Raw genomic sequence first — 18,562 nt, 5'->3', positions numbered from 1 at the left:
CTCTGCTTTGTTTTATGTATCCCTTGTTTCCGTGGATATAATTCTTTAAAATTCTTTTATGGCAGACTGTCAAGGTCTTTTATGATCTGTTTAATTTACTACTAGCTAGTTGTTTCTTTTCTCCAGAAGTTAGGTGATCAATGAATTTTAACCAGTCATTTAGTGAGTGCAGTGGGTTTAATATCTGTACAGTACTTCACACAGCCTGCTGAATTTTCCTATTATCAGATGAATGTTGTTGATCTTGTATGTCTCACCCTGATTACCAAGCAGGAAAAATTGATCTTCTCAGTATTTACATGTTATTTTTTCTTTGAAGTTCACATAGTCAATTGAGTTATGACTTCTTCTAACAAGTCTCTACCAGTGGTTTTGCAATGCTTCCTCCACCACTGCACCAGCAACCCTAAATGAGTGACAAATGAATATTGATATAGTGTTACGGCATCATTCATTGCCATTTCTACCAGGGCTGGTTTTCAAGCAGATTAATCGTGTATGAAGAAGCAGTTACCCACATGCAAGCTGCACTTCTTTATATGTGAAGTACATTCATCTCAGCATCTCTGATTTTTCAGTGAGGTACTCAGCTCTGGAGCAGACGCATTCCATGCCAAAGCAGGGAATTGCTCTGGCTGGTTGAGGGGTATCCCGGCAAGGGAGCAGCTGCCAGGAGCCATTGTCTTCCGTGTTGCAGTGATGTTCTGACGTGGTGGGGTTGGAGTCAGGAACCTGCCTGTAGGGAGCACAGTGAACAAGATGGGCAATCAGGGTGTCATGCATCAGAAAGGCATGGCATGGTAGTTGACAAAGGGGGTTTGAGCAGGAAGGGCAAGAAGGGCCCTTCCACTTGAGAAACTGACTCATCTACAGCCTGCCTCCAGGACAGTTAATCTAGCCATGATCTCCACTAGGCAGAAAGCTCTGTCAAGAAAGAATATGGTGACTCAGATGGAGTGCCTGCCTAAAAATATGGTGGTTCAAGTCCCTGGCTGCAGCGAGTGCCCGAGCCTGTTGCTGCCAGTGAAGGGCAGCAGGAATTCCACCTGCATGTGTTGTGAGCAGGTGGATGATGTATTGAGTATGGTGGTGGAGCTCAAGGAGGAGATGGAGAGATTAAGGGGTATCAGAGAGTACTGCTAGAGATAGATTGGTGGAGTGACTCTCTGCTGAACTTGTGAGGAAGACACAAGGGTGATACCCTCCAGATGGTAGTGGTAGTGGAGACGATTTAAGGGAAGAGGAGGAGTAGAAACAGATCCCAGGTTGGCATCATAAGCTACCTCCATCCCAACCTATCTTGGCTCCCCATGTGCCCCTGCATAATAGTTTTGAGGTTCTGGAACTTGAGGCAGAGGTAAGTGAGGATGTGATGGGAGGTCCACCCGTGAGGTTGTCTAGGATGAGGCGGTCAACTCAGCACCTCAAGACTGCCTCCACCAAGAAGGACAGAAGGGTGATTGTTGTAGGCAACTCCCTTCTGAGAGGAATGGAGGGCTCTGTATGTTGGCCTGACTCTACCTGCAGGGAAGTGTGCTGCCTCCTGGGGCTTGGGTCAGGGATATTTCTAGGAAACTTCCAAGTCTGATTCACTACTCTGATTATTATCCTTTATTGATAGTTCAGGCTGGCAGTGCTGAAGTCACTGAGATAAGCCTGAGGATTATCAAAAAGGACGTCAGGGGACTGGGGAAGTCAGTGGAGGGAGTGGACGTTATTTTCCTCTGTCTCTTCAGTGGCAAGAAAGGATACTGAGAGGAGCAGGAAAACCCATCTTATAAACACGAGGCTGATAGGCTGGTGCAATCACAAGAAGTTGGGATTTTTTTTTTACCTGGGGTGGTTTACTCAGTGCCTGGCCTGATGGCTGCAAATGGGTCTCACCTGATTCAAAGGGGGAAACAGATCCTAGCCCAGGAGATGGGCTGAAACCAAAGATGAAGTTGTTTCTTGGAATGAAAACATGAAAACGGGATGAATTTTGACAAGGTAAAGTGCCAAATCCAGCACATTGCCTACAACAACACCAGGCAGTGCTACAGGCATGGGGCAGACTGGCTGGAAGATTGTGTAGAGGAAACGGACCAGGGGATGTTGGTTTACGCTCAGCTGAACATGAGCCATAATGTGCCCAGGTAGTCAAGAAGGCCAGTGGCATCCGGCTTGTATCAGAAATAGTGTTGCCAGCAGGAGCAAGAAAGTAGTTGTACCTCCGTACTCAGAACTGATAAGGCCACACCTTGAGTACTGCGTTCAGCTTTGGGCCTCACTGCAAGAAAGTCAGTGAGGCCCTGGAGCATGTCCAGAGAAGACCAACGAAGATGTTAGGGGTCTAGAGCACAGGCCTTATGAGTGGCAGGTGAGGAAACTGAGGTTTTTTAGTCTGGAGAAGAGAAGGCTCGGGGGAGACCTTAATGCTCTCTACAACTACCTGAAGGGAGGTTGTATTAAGGTAGGAGTCAGCCTCTTCTCCCATAGCGATAAGACTAGCGGATAACTAGCGATAGGACTAGAGTGAATGACTTCAGGTTGTACCAGGAGAGATTCAGGTTAGACGTTAGGAAATACTTCTTCTCCAAAAGAGTGGTGAGGTGCTGGAATGGGCTGCCCAGGGGGTTGGTGGGGTCACGAACTCTGGAGGTGTTCAAGAAGTGTTTCGATGTTGTCCTGAGAGACATGGTTTAGTGAGAAATATTGGCGTTAGCTGAATGGTTGAACTGGATGATCATGGAGGTCTTTTCCAAACTTGTGGGTTGATTGTATGATTCTGTGACTTTGGAATGCTCTTCATGGGTCAGATTCTGAATCTCTCAGCTTGCTGTAGCACACACAGGAACCTGTTTTAAAATGTTTTGTTCAAGTACTTCAGAGAAGATTAATGACTATAAAAAGTTACTTTTGAAAACAAAGTGGCTTTAGATTTAATAGCTCAGTGCAGCCTTTCAGCCTCTTCTTTTTCAGTATTTAATTGTGAAGCAGATGCTAAACTGTTTCACTTTGTGTATTACTGGTTATGGAGACAAACATCAATTCAAGTTTCAGTCAGGAGGAGTTTTTTAAGTAGAAGTTATAAACTTCTGAAAATAAATATTTACAATGGAAGTGTTTATATATGCAGCAGCATAAACTTGCCACTATAATAACCCCTTTCATTTTCCTTCTCTTTTCTGTAGAATGTGTCTTTCTTCCACACCCTACTGTATATGTTGTGTGAACATTTTAATAAGGGTTTTCAGAAACAAAAATACATTTTCTTTCAAACTGAAAGTTCCCTTTCAGGCATCTGAAGGAGAAATATTGCTTTGAATAATAATCTTAACTTTCTTGGCACATTTTTTTGTTTTTATATACCAGAAAGTTGACAGAACTACAGCAGTGTGGAAGCTCCACACTTATCTTTGCAAAGAAACTTCTGCTGCCATGGTTTTAGCTTCCAGATGAAAATTAACATTTGAAATTACTTCAGGAAAAATTGAAAAATGACTGAGAAAGATAATTCTACATAATTTTTCAGCTCTCTACATGCTGTCCTTTTTCATGGTGTAGGACAGTCCTCACAGACGGCTGTAAGAAATGAATGAATTTCATATAACTGTATTCATTGTAAAGATTTAACTGTGTTTGATGGTGTTCTTTACTTCCTTATCATCAAAATGTTAAAAGGATGATTAAAGCCATCTGACTTAAGTGAAGGAGATAAACCCATTCATGTGCAGTGCATTGAATAGACAAAACTTTCTGAGACATGTCCTTCACCTGTTCTGCAATAGTGCTGACAAATGGTAAAGCCATTACTTTTCTTTCACACTACATACAAAAATAATAACCCTTTACATATGAAAGTGATATGCAGAGTTTGTACTGTGATGGCAAGTTCATCAGACCTGTCTTACTGCCATTTGCCAGCACAGATTGATGATAATAAGGCTAGGTTTTGAGCAGCTTTTGAAATTTCTTACTTTTACTAGTGTTGAGGACCAAAACAGACAGGACTTCCTTCAAACAAACCTTTTCAGGTTGTGCCTGGACTTGTGCATAGCGTCTGATAGTGTGCTGCACAGTGTTAATTTTTCTGAATTGGAGAGACATGGATCTGATAGCTGGATAAGGAACTGGCTGAATGGTTGCAGTCAGAGCGTTGCAGTCAACAGCTCAAGGGCCAGGTAGAGACCAGCGACAAATGGTGTTCCTTCTAGTTCATTAATGGCACCAGTATTATTTAACATCTTTGTTGGTTACATGTATGGTGGAATTGAGTGCACCTTCAGCAAGTCTGTGGATGATGCCAACTTATGTGATGTGATGCTGTATGGAAGGAATGCCATCCAGAGAGACTTGGACAGACTTGAGAGGTGAGGCTGTACCAATCTCATGAGATTCAACTTTGTCAAATACAAGGTTCTTCACCTGTCTCAGGGCAATCCCACAGTACAGGTTAGGTAATGACCTGCTGAAGAAGAGCTGTGTGGAGAAGGACTTGAGGATCCTGGTGGACAACAGGTTGGCCATGAACCAGCAGTTTGCCCTTGTGGCCAAGAAGGCCAATGGTATTGTGGGGTGCATCTAAAGGAGCATGGCCAGCAGGTTGAGGGAGGTGATCGTCTGCTTCTGTTCTGCCCTGGTGAGGCCTCATTTAAACTAATGTGTCCAATTCTGGGCTCCCCAGTTCCAAAAATACAGGGATCTCGTAGGAATCCAGTGGAGCACCACAAAGATGATAAAGAGCATGGAGCACCTCTCATATAGAGAAAGGCTGAGTAACCTGCTCAGCCTGGGAAAAGAAAACTCAGAGAGGATCTGATAAATGTTTATAAATATCTAAAGGGAGATGGGAGGCAAATGGATGAGGCCTGGCTCTTCTTGGGGATGTGCAGCAATAGGACAAGGAGTAATGGTCTAAAGCTTGAACATAGGAAGTTCTGTACTAACGTGTGGAAGAACTTCTTTACAGTGAGGGTGACGGAGCACTGGCACAGGCTGCCAGAGAGGTTGTGGAATCTCCTTCTATGGAGATATTCACGACCCATCTGGACACCTACCAATGTGATGTATTGTAGGATACCTGCTTTAGCAGAGGGGTTGGACTCAGTGATCTCTTGAGGTCCCTTCCTACTCCTGTGATTCCATGATTCGGTTAGATGATTGTCTCCCTCTAGCCCACTCTTGTGAGACCCACCTGGAGTACTTCATCTGGCTCTGGGGCCCACAGCTTAAGAAGAAAATCAGGCTTCTGGAGCAGGTCCAGAGGAGGCCCACAGGAATGATAAGAGGGTTGGAGCAGCTATCTACTAACTGAAGACTGAAGGAGCTGGCCTTGTTCAGCCTGAAGAAGAGAAGGCTTTCAAGCCTTCTATAGTGCAGTATGATTTCTGTCAGGGAGTGTAGCCTGACAAGAGGTAATGGTTTTAAACTAAAAGAAGGTCTACTTAGATAAGACGTAAGGAAGAAATTCTTCAATGAGTCACTGGAACAGGCTGTCCAGAGAAGCAGTACATGCCCCATTCCTGGAAGTGTTGAAGGCCAGGCTGGATGGGGCTTTGGGCAACTTGATCTGGTGGGAGGTGCCCCTGCCCATGGCAGAGAAGGGTCTAGCTAGGGGATCTTAAGTCCTTCCAACCCTAAACATAAAATCAATTCTATGATTCTGGTAATGTCTAGTAAAACCTGGTAACTATCAAAGTCAACGCTTTAACAGTTGCCACATTGTGGTACCTGAGAACAACTTTCTCCCTGCTTCGTTGTTTATTACAGGATATTTTAATAATAACTCTGTTAGAACAATTGATCTTTCAGCGTTTTCATGAATCCCATTTTTCTATGTCTTTGTCTTAATCAACTCTTTGATAGTTCCATCTTTATAAAAAATTGTCCCAGTTGCTTTCCATGAAGGGTGGAACTCTAAATGCAGAGCTAATGGTTTGCTAACAGATCAAAGTCTGTCTTAGAGTCTGTTACAGTGTTACACTTCTCCAGACCTTTGTGAGGAGACGAATTAGAACATCTCAGAAAAAGTGCTGATGGATTCATTACTAGATAGAGTCACTTACATTCTTCACAAATGAGTGCCTATGTTTTGCATAAAATACATGCCTGCCTTTGTAAACACTTTGAAACTAACAGCAACCAATAGAAATGATACTGAATACTTAATAGTGCACTAGAATCTTTTTTGTTGGTGGTCAGGGAAGATTGGTAGAGCATCACTCTTAGAAACTTACCTCATCCGCCCATGTTTTTAGGGCACGCAAATTATGAAAAGCTGATGTTTGATTTTAGGGTGTCCATCTCAATAAGGAATCTGATAAGTTGGACTTGATAATGAAGGTACTTGGCACTCTTGATGAAGTACTGTTAGCATGCCTGTCTATCACAGTGTCTAATACTAAGGCAGAAGAGCAGAGAAATACTGTTTGTCAGGAAAATCACGAAGTCAAAGCATCTTTTTGTCTCTGAAGTCTTTTTTTCAGCCCGTCTTCAGTAGCATGGAGGAAACTTGGCATCAGGTGTGAGAAGGCTTTTGGACTTGTCATTTGCTGAAAGAAAAGAATGCAGCGAATTCACAACGTCTTTCAGAAACAAATGTATCCAGAAACAAATAAGACAGTTCATTTTTTGCTTTAACCACACCAAACTCTTTCAAACTTCTCCTGAGAGAATTTTTATGTCAGTCAGATTTCATATTTTCTATAATTATTCTAAAGTTGAAAGGAAAATCGTCAAATACGTGTTTATTTGTTAATGACCCTCACACACCTCTTAATTTGTCTAGTATCTTTTGGATTCTGAGTATTGCCATAACTTCTGAGATCTATTAAAAATACTATGTTTACTGAGAAAGAAATTAATTTACCACCATTCTCCAGCCTAAAGTAGAAAAATACATGGTGAGTGATACATCTTACTCAGGAGATAACTGTAAGGATAATAAACTTTTTCTTTTAAATGGTTCTGCTAGCATCTTTACTTAAACTTTAATGTAGCCTAAATTATCTTATTTTTTCATCTGGTAAAGTGTTCATATTAATGCATTTAAACTTTCTGCACAAGTTCAAAGAATACAGCATCTGAGTGTCTTACTCACAAGCATGGGCAACATTCCTTCACAGTATTCTCCCGGGGAAAAATAAAAGAAGGAAGTAGCCAGAATGAACTCATATTTTTGAGCTGAAGAATAGTGATGATTTTATTACATCCTGATGCTTATGACTGATTCAATGTGAAAACAGAAAAGTAGAAATGGAAAGGACTAATTAGGTTCTTTTGTCCATTCCCTAAGGTATCTTGTACTGAAGGGATAAAATGATCTTAAAGTTCTCATCCATCATCAAAATTGATTCTGCATTAGAAGTTAGAAGAGCCCCATCCAACAAATCAACTACCTAAGACTATTAAGTTGGAAAACGTTACAGGCAATGTACTTTTTTCTAAGCTAACTCTCAAGCTCAGATGGACTTTTTAAAATGGGTGATTTAAAGGTATTCCAATTTCTATGCTGCAAATCAGCCTTACTGAGAAAAATACACAAATTAGAAACTAAAAAAAGAATGCACAAGTAAGAAATTAGAGGGTTTTTACCAGAAAGCATTGATTCAGCTAAACTGAAACTTTCTGTTGGACTGCTTTGACAAAGTTCAGGTGCAAACGTTGGACACAAGGCTCCAGGTGTAATGTTCCAGTCAGAGCTTTAGCTACAGATGGGCAGCCAACATGTCACATTTCTGTTCAATCTGATTCAATTGTAATCCATGCCTCAGTTTTCCAGGAGTCCTGTGCTGTTTATTTACATTCTTGGCTGTAATTAAATGATTAAAAGTCTGGAGGGCATGGAGAGTCCGTGCATGAGTAAGACCAGCTTCTGTTCTGTAGCCAGTGCACTCTAATGGACAGAACCCTCTAGTTACAAGTGCAGTTATTGAAAGTGTTCCTGTTTCATAGCAGAAAAAAAATGAAATACTTCCTGCCAGCCATTGCCTAGCAGTGCTCCCTGAACAGCTGTGTGAGATTAAGTTTCAAGACCCTAGCCTTATTTGTGTATCACCCACTGTCTTCACCAGGGGATTCCTAACCTCTGGGAGTTCTGCATAGTTTACTTTTATTACTGTAATGCAAAATTTGAAAAATGCTGGATTTAGTGCAGTCTGGAAAAGGGGAAAAAATGTCAATGAGAGGAACAGAACATTTAACATCTCTGATGTGTGGCAAATTATATGAAAGAAAGTTCTCTAATTATACTGGATGAACAACATTAAAAATAGGGGTGGGGAGGAGAAGAGGGACTTTTCCTTTCCTGACATTGAGATCAGAAAAAAACAGCTTCCTTGAATGCTATGACAGATGTAGTCAGTAGTACTATGTACGTGGCCTTTATTGCATTTAGCTTTGCCTAATCTCAGGCTAACTGAGTAGATCTGGGCAATTTCTGTGGGCAGCAGTTCCTCTCTTCCCAATCTGCAATCTGTCTGTGAGTAGTCAAAAGGTGTTAGGGGAGCATGCTATTTATTCTTTGGAAATTCATATGACATTTTCATTTTACTTTGTTGATACAGAACAAACTGAGCTAGTATTGGAAATTTGGCCATGGAGAAATGTCAATCAATAAGTGTGTAACACTTTATTTGATGGAAAAGTTAGCCGGTATCATTAGCTACCAGCATTATAAAAACGTCTTAAATAGCACCTGTCAAGTCTGGTCTCAGATTTAAAAATATATTTCAGTGCAGCATTGGCTTATTTCTGAAGATGGTGGAAATAGTCACATGGAGAAGGGACACTTAAGATTATCTGGAAATAGTGAAGGAGCTGGCATGTTTAGACTGCTGCATATTATACCAGACCTGTTTGGTTCATTCTGCCCCTATCGTGCTTCCCACTGTCTCTCCAGGCGTGTTTAGATTGTGAGAAGCAGGAATACCTTGTGTGCATTCATGTGCATTTTATATGTAAGGCAGATCCTACTACAGTGGAGTTCCATTTGAGATGGTGCCATAACGCAGACACAATAACACACGGAGATGTGTGTTGTTCCTGCCTAGTTAGTTCTGTAACAAGGAATAAAAGAAAATGCTGTCTAATATTCCAGAGAATAAATACCACACTCCAATAAAGCTTTCTAACTGCTCACAGAAAGACTGCAAAGTAGGATCAGAGGAAATACCAGCATGAGAAATCATCCAGCTCCAGGCAATGAGTGGTTGGTACCTTGTTGCCCGGAGCTGGATATATGTATGCATACACACGTGTATAGAATACATATTTTGAAGTTGATTATTAATTTCCAATTAAAAAAATCTCTAGAATTATCAGTTCTGCCATTGCTCAAAGAATGTTTTTGAAGCATCTCCGTATTAAGTGGGAGCTTAGAATTATGTAGTTTTCTTTAATTTCAGCTGCTTTGAAGCATTTGCATAAATTTAATGAAATAATAGTGCTGTAACTCATGACTACTGTATGTTGTAATGGGCTTGTTGTGGGCCAAATATTTCTTTGTTCCTTTTATTTGGAAAGAGATAGAGAATATGCAGGTAAGTCTCTTCTATTTCTTCATCCTGTTTAAGACCTAATGCTGGCTCCTCAAAATGTAGGAGGCGGTGGTACAGAAGGCCAGCCAAAGCACTGGTCAGTCCCACGGGAGTAGCAGGTAACATTTCTGCTTGCGCCTCAGTCACTTAGTAGTCTAAGCCTCATTTGAAGCTAATGGGACTTGAAAGCGCTTTGAAAATTTCATTTTGTGAAAGCCAATTTTCGCATAGAGCAATCTGCAGCCAGCAGCGCTTGGTGACTCATTGGCTGGCAGCAGGTAGCATTTAGTTTGTGCTTGAAAATCAGCCAATTACTATTCACTGTGCTGTCCCTTGGCTGATAATGAGAGATGGTTGTGTTTTCCCTGAACGATGGATACAGTAGAAGGCATCTACATTGCCAGTAGCTGCATTGGGCAGGATTTGTCCTAGTAAATTATTTCGGCTTTCTTTATAAGCAGTATGTTCCTGAAATGTCAAGCTAACAAGATTCAGTCAGATCTGTGTTCTATTGACAATGCGTCCACGGTGAGGAAATCATGAAAAAACTTACTTTAAATTCATAGCTCAGTCCACCTGTGTGTAGCTGTGGTGGCATACTGTGGAATAGTGTGGCTGCATACTGTGAATTTTTTATTCTTTGGATTGTAGGATAGTATCATTGCAAAAGGCCAAAAAAAAAAAAAAAAAAAAAACAGTACTAGCTGTTACTTATCTATAAGTAATGCATGTGATTGATAAACGTGAAGCCTGGTGGTGTTGGGAGCAACTGAACATTTAGTTACTGATTTTGTTTATGATTAAAGTTCTGATAGATTTGTTCCTTAGAAAATAGCATAATTTCTGCCTTACAAACAAGTGGCTTCTTTCTGCCCCATCTCTGAATTTGCTACCATGGAAGCATCATTCAACTATGATTTAGAAAGGAGAGAGAGGTTTTTTCCATACCTTACATAAGAGTAATGATTGCATCAGGCTTCTTTGCTTGGGCAGCCTGCTGGCTTAACATGCTTAATGCCCACCATCTTTGTTGAAAGTTCATCTGCAGCTTTGTTTATTGGTATTTTTCCAAGACAGAAGAGATTTACAGGACGGTTTTATTGGGAAGGATAGCATGGCTGTATAATTGCAATATAACCCTGCTGAAGATTACATAATAATTAATATTTCTAAGGCATTCAAAAGCGCCTTTGATATACCATCACAGTCTGTACCAATGCTATAAATCAGATAAAGTCATAAAAGTGAGAATGTATTTCTTCAGCTCATGGCAGGGTTTTGTTTAATTTCATTGAGATTCTTCAGTGCACAAAATGGAGCTGGGATACACAGAAGTGACGAATAACAATAAATACTGAAGTATGGCAGATAGAAACTAGCAATTAATAAATAACAGTGAAGCATTTATGGCTAAATTCTGCCAGTACAAATGTACGTTGCCTTTTATTATGCTAATTCTTACAGCGACTTGCCTACAGGAGACTAGTGACTGTGAATAGATACATTGCTTTGGTGTATGTTTTGCCCTCTCCACTGTTTTGGGTTTCTTAAGCAGATTGGTGAGGACTTAAATAAAAGCATTAGAAGGTAATATGACATTTTTTTTCCCCATCATTTTTTTATTGACACCTTAAAATACAGAAGTCTGATCTGTGTGTATTTGGTAGCTGTTGAAGAATCATGAACGTATAGGATTTATTAATATCTTAGTCACAGTTTTATCTCAGACCTAAAATTTATCCACAGTATTGGTAGGAGCATATATACAGTGCCTATAAAAACATACTTCGGTATAGGACTTTAATTAAAGTCCGTTGAAGTGCATCTCTTTTGTTAAAGAACAAATGCCTACAACTACTTTGAGAAGTTATTGTAGAAAGAGTTTGTGATCACTGCCTGAGTTTTTTAAGGTTGGGAAGTAGAGCTTTGTTCTGGCCTTTGCTGGCTTCCATAGAGACACTAACCCTTAGGAACACCTGGAAAGGTGAGTGAAAGTAAAATACATGATAGCATACATCTTTAAGAAGTCCGTGGTAAGGCTCTTCTTGACAAATCAGGCTATCAGTAACTGAGTATCTTCCACTGAGAAACTCACTCTTTTGAGGAGGGTGGAAATGAGACTGAACAAGTGGTTTATCTTGCTAGTTGGTGTGATTCTTTCAACTAAATCAGCACAACCATGGTCTGTCACTTTCCTTTTTATTATGCTGGCTATTTCAGAAAGAAGACTTCTTTATTTTTACTGCATGAAAAAGTGGGACCTAGTTTTATGCACCTTAGCCTACACCCAGTCACATAAACGTGTCCACAGGTTTTCATAGCTGCCAGCCACTGAAGATCTTCCCATGAGGTTACTGGGCAACCGACAGCTGAGTACTCATGCAAACCTTACCATGTTATAATGTGCCTGTAAATTCCTGTTGGTAAAATGTTAGGCATGTTGCCCTATTAATAGGGAAGACAATGCATTTCAGGTACAGGAGATGTCCTTTGCCAGCAGTCAGTGATATTTGTAGTTTAAAACAGCATTTAACTGCAGTTTTTACAAAACTTTTTTTTTTTTTTTTTCTGACAGGGAGTTTTGCTCTTAGCTCCAAATTCTAGCACGGCTAAAAGAGTAAATAGCATGTACTTACAGATAATCAGATCACTGGATTGGCAGAGCATTAGTAACCCTATAATTTTGCTTCCTGCTGTGAAATTCTCTCTTAGTTACCTTACTAACAGCTAGTTTGTCCCATTTAAAGAGGTTCATTAGGAAAAAGAGCATTCTTGAATTTTTTAATCTATTAGCTTGTACTCTGTTCTCATAGTAATTATTTTTGGTTTGTTTACCTTTGCTTTTACTCTTTCATGTGTATGTTGAGTGATTTTGGGGTTGGGATTTTTTGGCAGTGTGTTTGCAAGTTTAATTGTGCCTTTGTGGCTTTTCTTATTTTTGCCACACAATTAGATTTATTAAATGAGAAAAAATTAACTGCACTTCAAGTTCATTTTGAAGGGACTATAAGGATTGAGAGCTAACATGCAGCTCCCTCTCTATAGGCACATCAGCCTGTTGTCCTTGAGTGCCAAGTTTGTAGGCCATCACAGTGGCAAGGAGCAAGTCTGACTTCAGTAACATGTGAAGACAGTTCTCATTGCAGCTGTAACCTGCTGTAACCTCTAAGTGAGTGGACCATTCTACAACCACATACTCGCATGGGAAACCTCACTGGAAAGAGGTTTCATAGAATCATAGAATAGCTTGGGTTAGAAGGGGCCTCAAAAATCATGCCCCTGCTGTGGGCAGGGTTGCCAGCCCCTAAATCAGATTGCCTAGGGCTCCATCCAACCTGACCTTGAACACCTTCAGGGATGGGACATCCAAAGCTTCTCTTGGCAGCCTGTGCCAGCACCTCACCACCCTTTCTATGAAAAATTTCCCCCAATGTCTACTCTAAATATCGTTTCTTTTAATTTAAAAAAAGTGCCCTATCACTATGTACCCATGTAGGTTTATTAAACTCTTCTGAAGATCAGGTAGATGTATGCTGCTGCAGACATGAGTCATGCATCCAGAGTCCGTTTCCTCTATGAGCATGTGCGCATAGAGCACATGTGGCTACCTCTGCCCAGTTCTGGAGAGCCTGTGGAACTTAAAGGAATCTGTTCATTTTCAGCACATTTCTAGCCACAATAGTTATCACTGAATCATCAAGGTTGGAAAAGACCACTAAGATCATCTAATCCACCTGTCAATCCCTCACCAATCCCTCATGCCCACTAAACCATGTCACTGTTTGGTCTCGAGTGGACCAAGCATTATGTTGTAGATTTGACATTCTGTGCTAGAAGGTTTTAGAAGCTATTTGTTTGTTAAACTGTTTGCTTTTCTAGAAAATGAAAAATTACCCATATGTTTACAAGCCCCAGTCTGAATAAGCACTGAAAATATTTCAGGATTCAGGTTTTACTTCTTTCTTTATCTTCTGCTGTTTTTTTCCTATGTTTTCACTATTTTTCAGTATCCTAGGCTAGTTTATAGTATTTAAAATGATCACACACCACAGTAGCAATACCAGTTGTTAGAAGTGAGTCTCACAACACCAAGTGGAAGAGATTCCAGAAAGCTCTGTGGGCAGAAGCAGCTTCTTAAGAGTTTAATCCATTCTTAGAAACTATGTGATTTTCCATTTCCTAATATGCTGGCATTCCCAAAGCAGCAACTAACAACTACTAGTATTACAACAAAAAGTTGTGAAATATTCCACTGTTCATTTCTTTTGAGGGTTGTTTTTTTCAATAATGCATTTAATTACCTGGGGGTTTGGGAGGCTGATTTCTTTTTCTTATTTTCCTTTGCTTTTCATCTTTGTTTGGCAGTATGTTGTTGATTTCTTTTTTCACAGCGGCAATTTTTGATACCAACTACTATATTGTGTAACTAATGGGGTACACCACAGGCTTACTGTTAGGCAGTGCAGTGCCTTCTCCTCAGACCTTTCCCTCCCACAAGAGGGCAACTGCTGAGAACAACCTTCCTGCCTACTGTGCATACATCTGTTAGCTGATGCTTAGAACAATTATAGGCTCTTTCTCTCCCTACCATGAGTCTCCAGAATCAAATTGTTCAGTTCTTCATGACAATAAATCCTCCAACCCTACATAGCCTCCAATGCTTTTCAATACTGGCTGGAGACAAGTAATAATTTATTCATATGTCAGAAAATAATTTGAAAGATGCCAAGAAGAAAAGAAAAATGGGATAGAAAAAAATTGCATTCTGAGACATTCAGAGATAGGTTTTTGGGTTGTTGCTTTTTTTTTTTTCCTTTCAATGTCCTGAATGTGGAAGAAGTTTGGAGGCTGGATAAAAGAATTAGAGGGGAAAGGTGAGAAAACACTTGAAAATACTTGCAGGAAAGTATGAAGTCCTGTCAAGCACTTTTAATTGTTTTATCATTCAGATAGCAAGGTCAGAAGGAGCATACTCAGCAATGCCAAACAGGACATTCTGTAAAATGGAACAAAAAATTGCTCATTCTCTGGCCTGAAAAGTGCTGTGTCTTTTTCTAAAGGTTTTGTTTTCTCATAATCTAAACTCAAAATATTTAGGAAGAAAGCAGCGTTTAGCATCTCTTTTCTGTTGGGATTTGTAATTTCAGGATCTGAAGCACAGGAATTATGCTGACTTTGGAAAAAAAAAAAAGACAGGAATAAATTGTTGCCAGTTCTCCCAGTACTGTCAGAAGGAAATGACAAAATAGGGCCCAACAGTCTCCAATTTCAAGTGAAACTGTAGGAAAGGAAACTGTCTGGAGTAACAAGTAGAGAAACTTCTTACATTGTCCCTTCGTTTCTCAAAGATTCTGGCTTCTTACAAGGGAAAAGTAACTGGGCTGTGTAGACAGAGGATTTTTTCTCCCCTTTTTGTAGCTTTACCAAAAACATATTCAAATGAACAATCTTGAAACATTGCAATCCTGCAGAAACACAATGCAGTGGAACCATTTAGATTTTCTTTATTAAACCAGGCTGTGGATCAGGATTCTTGAAGCAACAGAGTTGTTATAATTTGTCCTTAATCAAGCTAAAATAATCTTAGAAGTGTGTCATGAATTTGCAGACTCCTTTACTCAGTGGAAAATTGCCTCTCCCTACTTCTATTTTTAGCTACATTCCTTCAAAGCTGATAGCAATAGTAATTCTGCTAAATATTTGTTTGAGATTTGAAACGAAGGAAAGAGCAATACAGAGACAGCATTTTCCTACAGTGAGTAAAATAGTCTCCTTCCCTTTACCTGGAGGAGAGGTTGGTCCAAAACCTTTCTCATGCTATTGTGACTTTAATTGCCCAGAAACCTACATTATTAAAACATAAGCACGTTAAGCATTCACTGGAATGTTTATTGATTATCTTGCTATAACATCCAAAATTCTGCTTGGAGTATTTCTATATTGTGTATCCAGGACATTTATGGAGAAGTATCATAGAGTCATGGAATCATAGAATGGCCAGGGTTGAAAAAGACCATAATGATCATCTAATTTCGACCCCCCTGCTATGTGCAGGGTCGCCAACCACCACACCAGGCTGCCCAGAGCCACATCCAGCCTGGAAGTACAGTGTGTATTGTAGATTCCTACATGATGGAGAGAAACTTAAATCTGACATATTTCCAAATGAAATCTCTCAAAAATATCAGTTCTTCTATGCTGTAAATTAAAAAGAGAAGGTCACCGGTTTTGAAGTCACAACAGCAGCATGAGTTTGGTAATTTAGAAACTGTGGTTTTAGATTCTGTTATTTATTCTACTCAGAGACCTTCTGATATTTCCTGTGTTCTGTCAGTCGTAGCTTCCTATTGTTTTAACTGCCTTTATCTCCTGTTACATGAACTACCAAAACAAGTAAAAGACAAGTTGGCTGACTTTAGGGAAAACAGTGAAATGAATTATATATGTAGCACTTCTAAAAGCAGAGAAATTAAGTAAGGGGGAGAATGCAGAACATTTCTAAATTGTCTTGTGCAAATTATGGATCATCATATGCTTTGAAATTGCTGAAAATCAAAATATTTTTTTTTAATTCATGTATTTAAAACTATTATTCTCGTTTTTCTTTAACTTGACTTCTGAGTAAGTTACATTACGACTGACGTGCTAATAGCCTGATGAGCTGGGTTCTACTTTCCTATAATATTACTGCATTGTTCGCTAAGTACTTGACTTTCAGAATAAAAACTGAATTTTCAAAGCGAGCTCAAAGTACCAAAACTGGGGTGCCAAGATAACCAAATCTGTCAATGTGAGATTTTGTGATGCTTTGAAACTTATGCTTTCTTCACTGGAGAACACATATGCCACTAACTTACCTATTTGCCCTTCAAGGAATTGCTTCGTGGTATTCCTCTAAATAGGAAGATAATTGCTTACTGCAGTGAGGCAGTTCAGTAAAAGATTCAATATGGATATTAAGTTTGTAGTACTTGATAGTATTTTTAATTTCTTTTTATTGGTCTAGTGCTTTTAAGCCACTGGTTTCAATTCAGGATGGCACACTGAATGTCAGGTAGACACATAAAACATCATGAAAACACATGGGCTAGAAACAGATGGTACTAGGCATATGTAGAGTGATGTAGGTTTTCTGAACATGTTATGTTTCTGTCGCTGACATTTCCTGTGCTCCTGTGGGCTGGGACCCAGTCTCAGTGCAACACTGGAGGAAGGCCTGTATCTACAAAAATGTTCAGAGTTTTTCAGAGTTGTTCTTCTCTACAAGTACAGCAGAGGACGTCATTGCTGTTGCACACTAGGGTTCTTTACTGCTTTCCCCACTGCTTTGCAAAGTGATATACTGCAGCAAGAAACTATAACTTCTGTTTCACTTCAAGAAGTACAATTTAGGAGCTGGGGTAATTTGATGGATAGTAGATACTAAGAAAAATATTAGAACCTGAGAAAGGCCACATAGTCCACCGAGGCTCATTTCATTCAAGATACACCTTCCCTAGGTTATCATCCAATTGTTAAGAGAAAGAGTAATGTTATCCATTTTTTATAATTCTACTTCTGGGTATTACAGAGATAAATACGTAGATGCTGGAAAACTAACTTTCTTTCAGAGCACTATTTCAGGAGAAAAATACTTAAATGCAGATAGGTGGGATGACAGAAAAGAAATTGACCCTAAATGAAAAATATGATGATAGTGATATGAATACATGTGGATAATCATGGTTTCTCAAACTACCCCAGGGACAAGCTTCTAATCACAAGACTTAAAGAAAGTAACCTTTCCTTTGATTTATTGTTTCAGGACCAATGCAGGAGACAATATATGACTTTTGGAGAATGGTATGGCATGAGAACACAGCCAGCATAATCATGGTTACTAATCTCGTAGAAGTGGGAAGGGTAAGTGATTTTCGCACTTAAAAAGATGAAAGACTTCCAAGGTGTTTGCTTTTGGAAATTAAATAGCAGACCAACAAGATGCTTATATACTGAGTAAGGCACATAAAATATTTATAGCTGCCTCTGCTAAGAGATTCATTACCAATTATTTTTAAGCATGCTTTGGATGCTTGGCTTTGATAACAGTAGCCCAGTAAAAACATAACTGATAAAGTTGTATTCTGTACAGCACAGCTTGCAATGACTGCCGAAGAGGGAAAGCGTCATACTTTTTCTATTAGGGGAAATTGGGGAATTAGTTACAGAACGAGATATGGAGTCATCTTTTTTTTAAGGAGGAAAAGGGAAGTTATTCTGGAACAGATTTCTGAGAAGTATCTAAACTATGAAATTGCACCTTCTTCACAATATGTTAGTTCAAATCAATCCAGTTTGGGCATTTCTTCTTGTAAGCCTTCTGGACTAAAGCAGAATAAATTGACTTTACTCATTTGTAGACAGTACTGTGTGTTTGAGAGACATTTGGACGATGCCCTCTACAACGTTTTAACTTTTTGTTGGCACTGAGATGCTCTGGCAGTTGGATCCAATGATGTTTGAAGGTCTCTTCTAGCTGAACTGTTCTGTTCTTTTCTACCAAATTTATTGACCAGAAGCTCTTCTTCAGGAGCTCGGTAGTTAAGGAAAGCTTAAGTTACCTGACTGATAATGCGTACTTTTCTTTCTTTGCTTGACAACTTCTAAAGTAGGTGTCCAATTCAACTGATTATGGCTAATTTTGTTTTCAACAAGTATTGAACAGACACATTTTATTTGTTTTTCACAACCGTCAATAACTGAGTGTTTTAATTTACTGCTTTGTCTATATACTGGTGTCTTACTTTTCATCTGGAATGTTCTGTTGTTTGTTGGTTGTTTTTTTTTTTCCTTTTGAAGCTTTCATTTGAAATGAAAAAAAAAAAAAAGCCACTGCTTTTATTGCAGCTACTGCAACTATTGTAGTGTTGAATTATTGTTAAGTGTTAAAATAAGAAATGCACGTATCTTGGTGTGAGCCACATGGTTTTGAGACATGTTCTAAATTTCATGCTGGTGGAGTGACTGATCTGTGGTGTTTCTACTAGGAAAGAATGTTCCTAATG

General features: G+C 39.5%; 1 protein-coding gene across 8 annotated transcripts in view; it reads left to right on the top strand.

Annotated features, from left to right (window-relative positions):
- The window catches only part of PTPRM (protein tyrosine phosphatase receptor type M), a 460,562-nt gene that overhangs the window by 410,229 nt on the left and 31,771 nt on the right, over window positions 1-18,562 (top strand). For all 8 annotated transcript variants that reach the window (XM_031588942.2, XM_090137388.1, XM_090137384.1 and 5 more), the window contains one exon: window positions 17,323-17,420. In XM_031588942.2, the coding sequence (XP_031444802.1) occupies window positions 17,323-17,420 (98 nt within the window). The remainder of the gene's footprint in view (window positions 1-17,322; window positions 17,421-18,562) is intronic.

Source organism: Phasianus colchicus, chromosome 3, assembly GCF_987193195.1.
Source record: "Phasianus colchicus chromosome 3, bPhaCol1.hap1.1, whole genome shotgun sequence".
In the NCBI taxonomy this organism is placed as follows: Eukaryota; Metazoa; Chordata; class Aves; order Galliformes; family Phasianidae; genus Phasianus; species Phasianus colchicus.
Note: the sequence above shows the minus strand (reverse complement) of the source record. Positions and strands in the feature narration are given on the sequence as shown.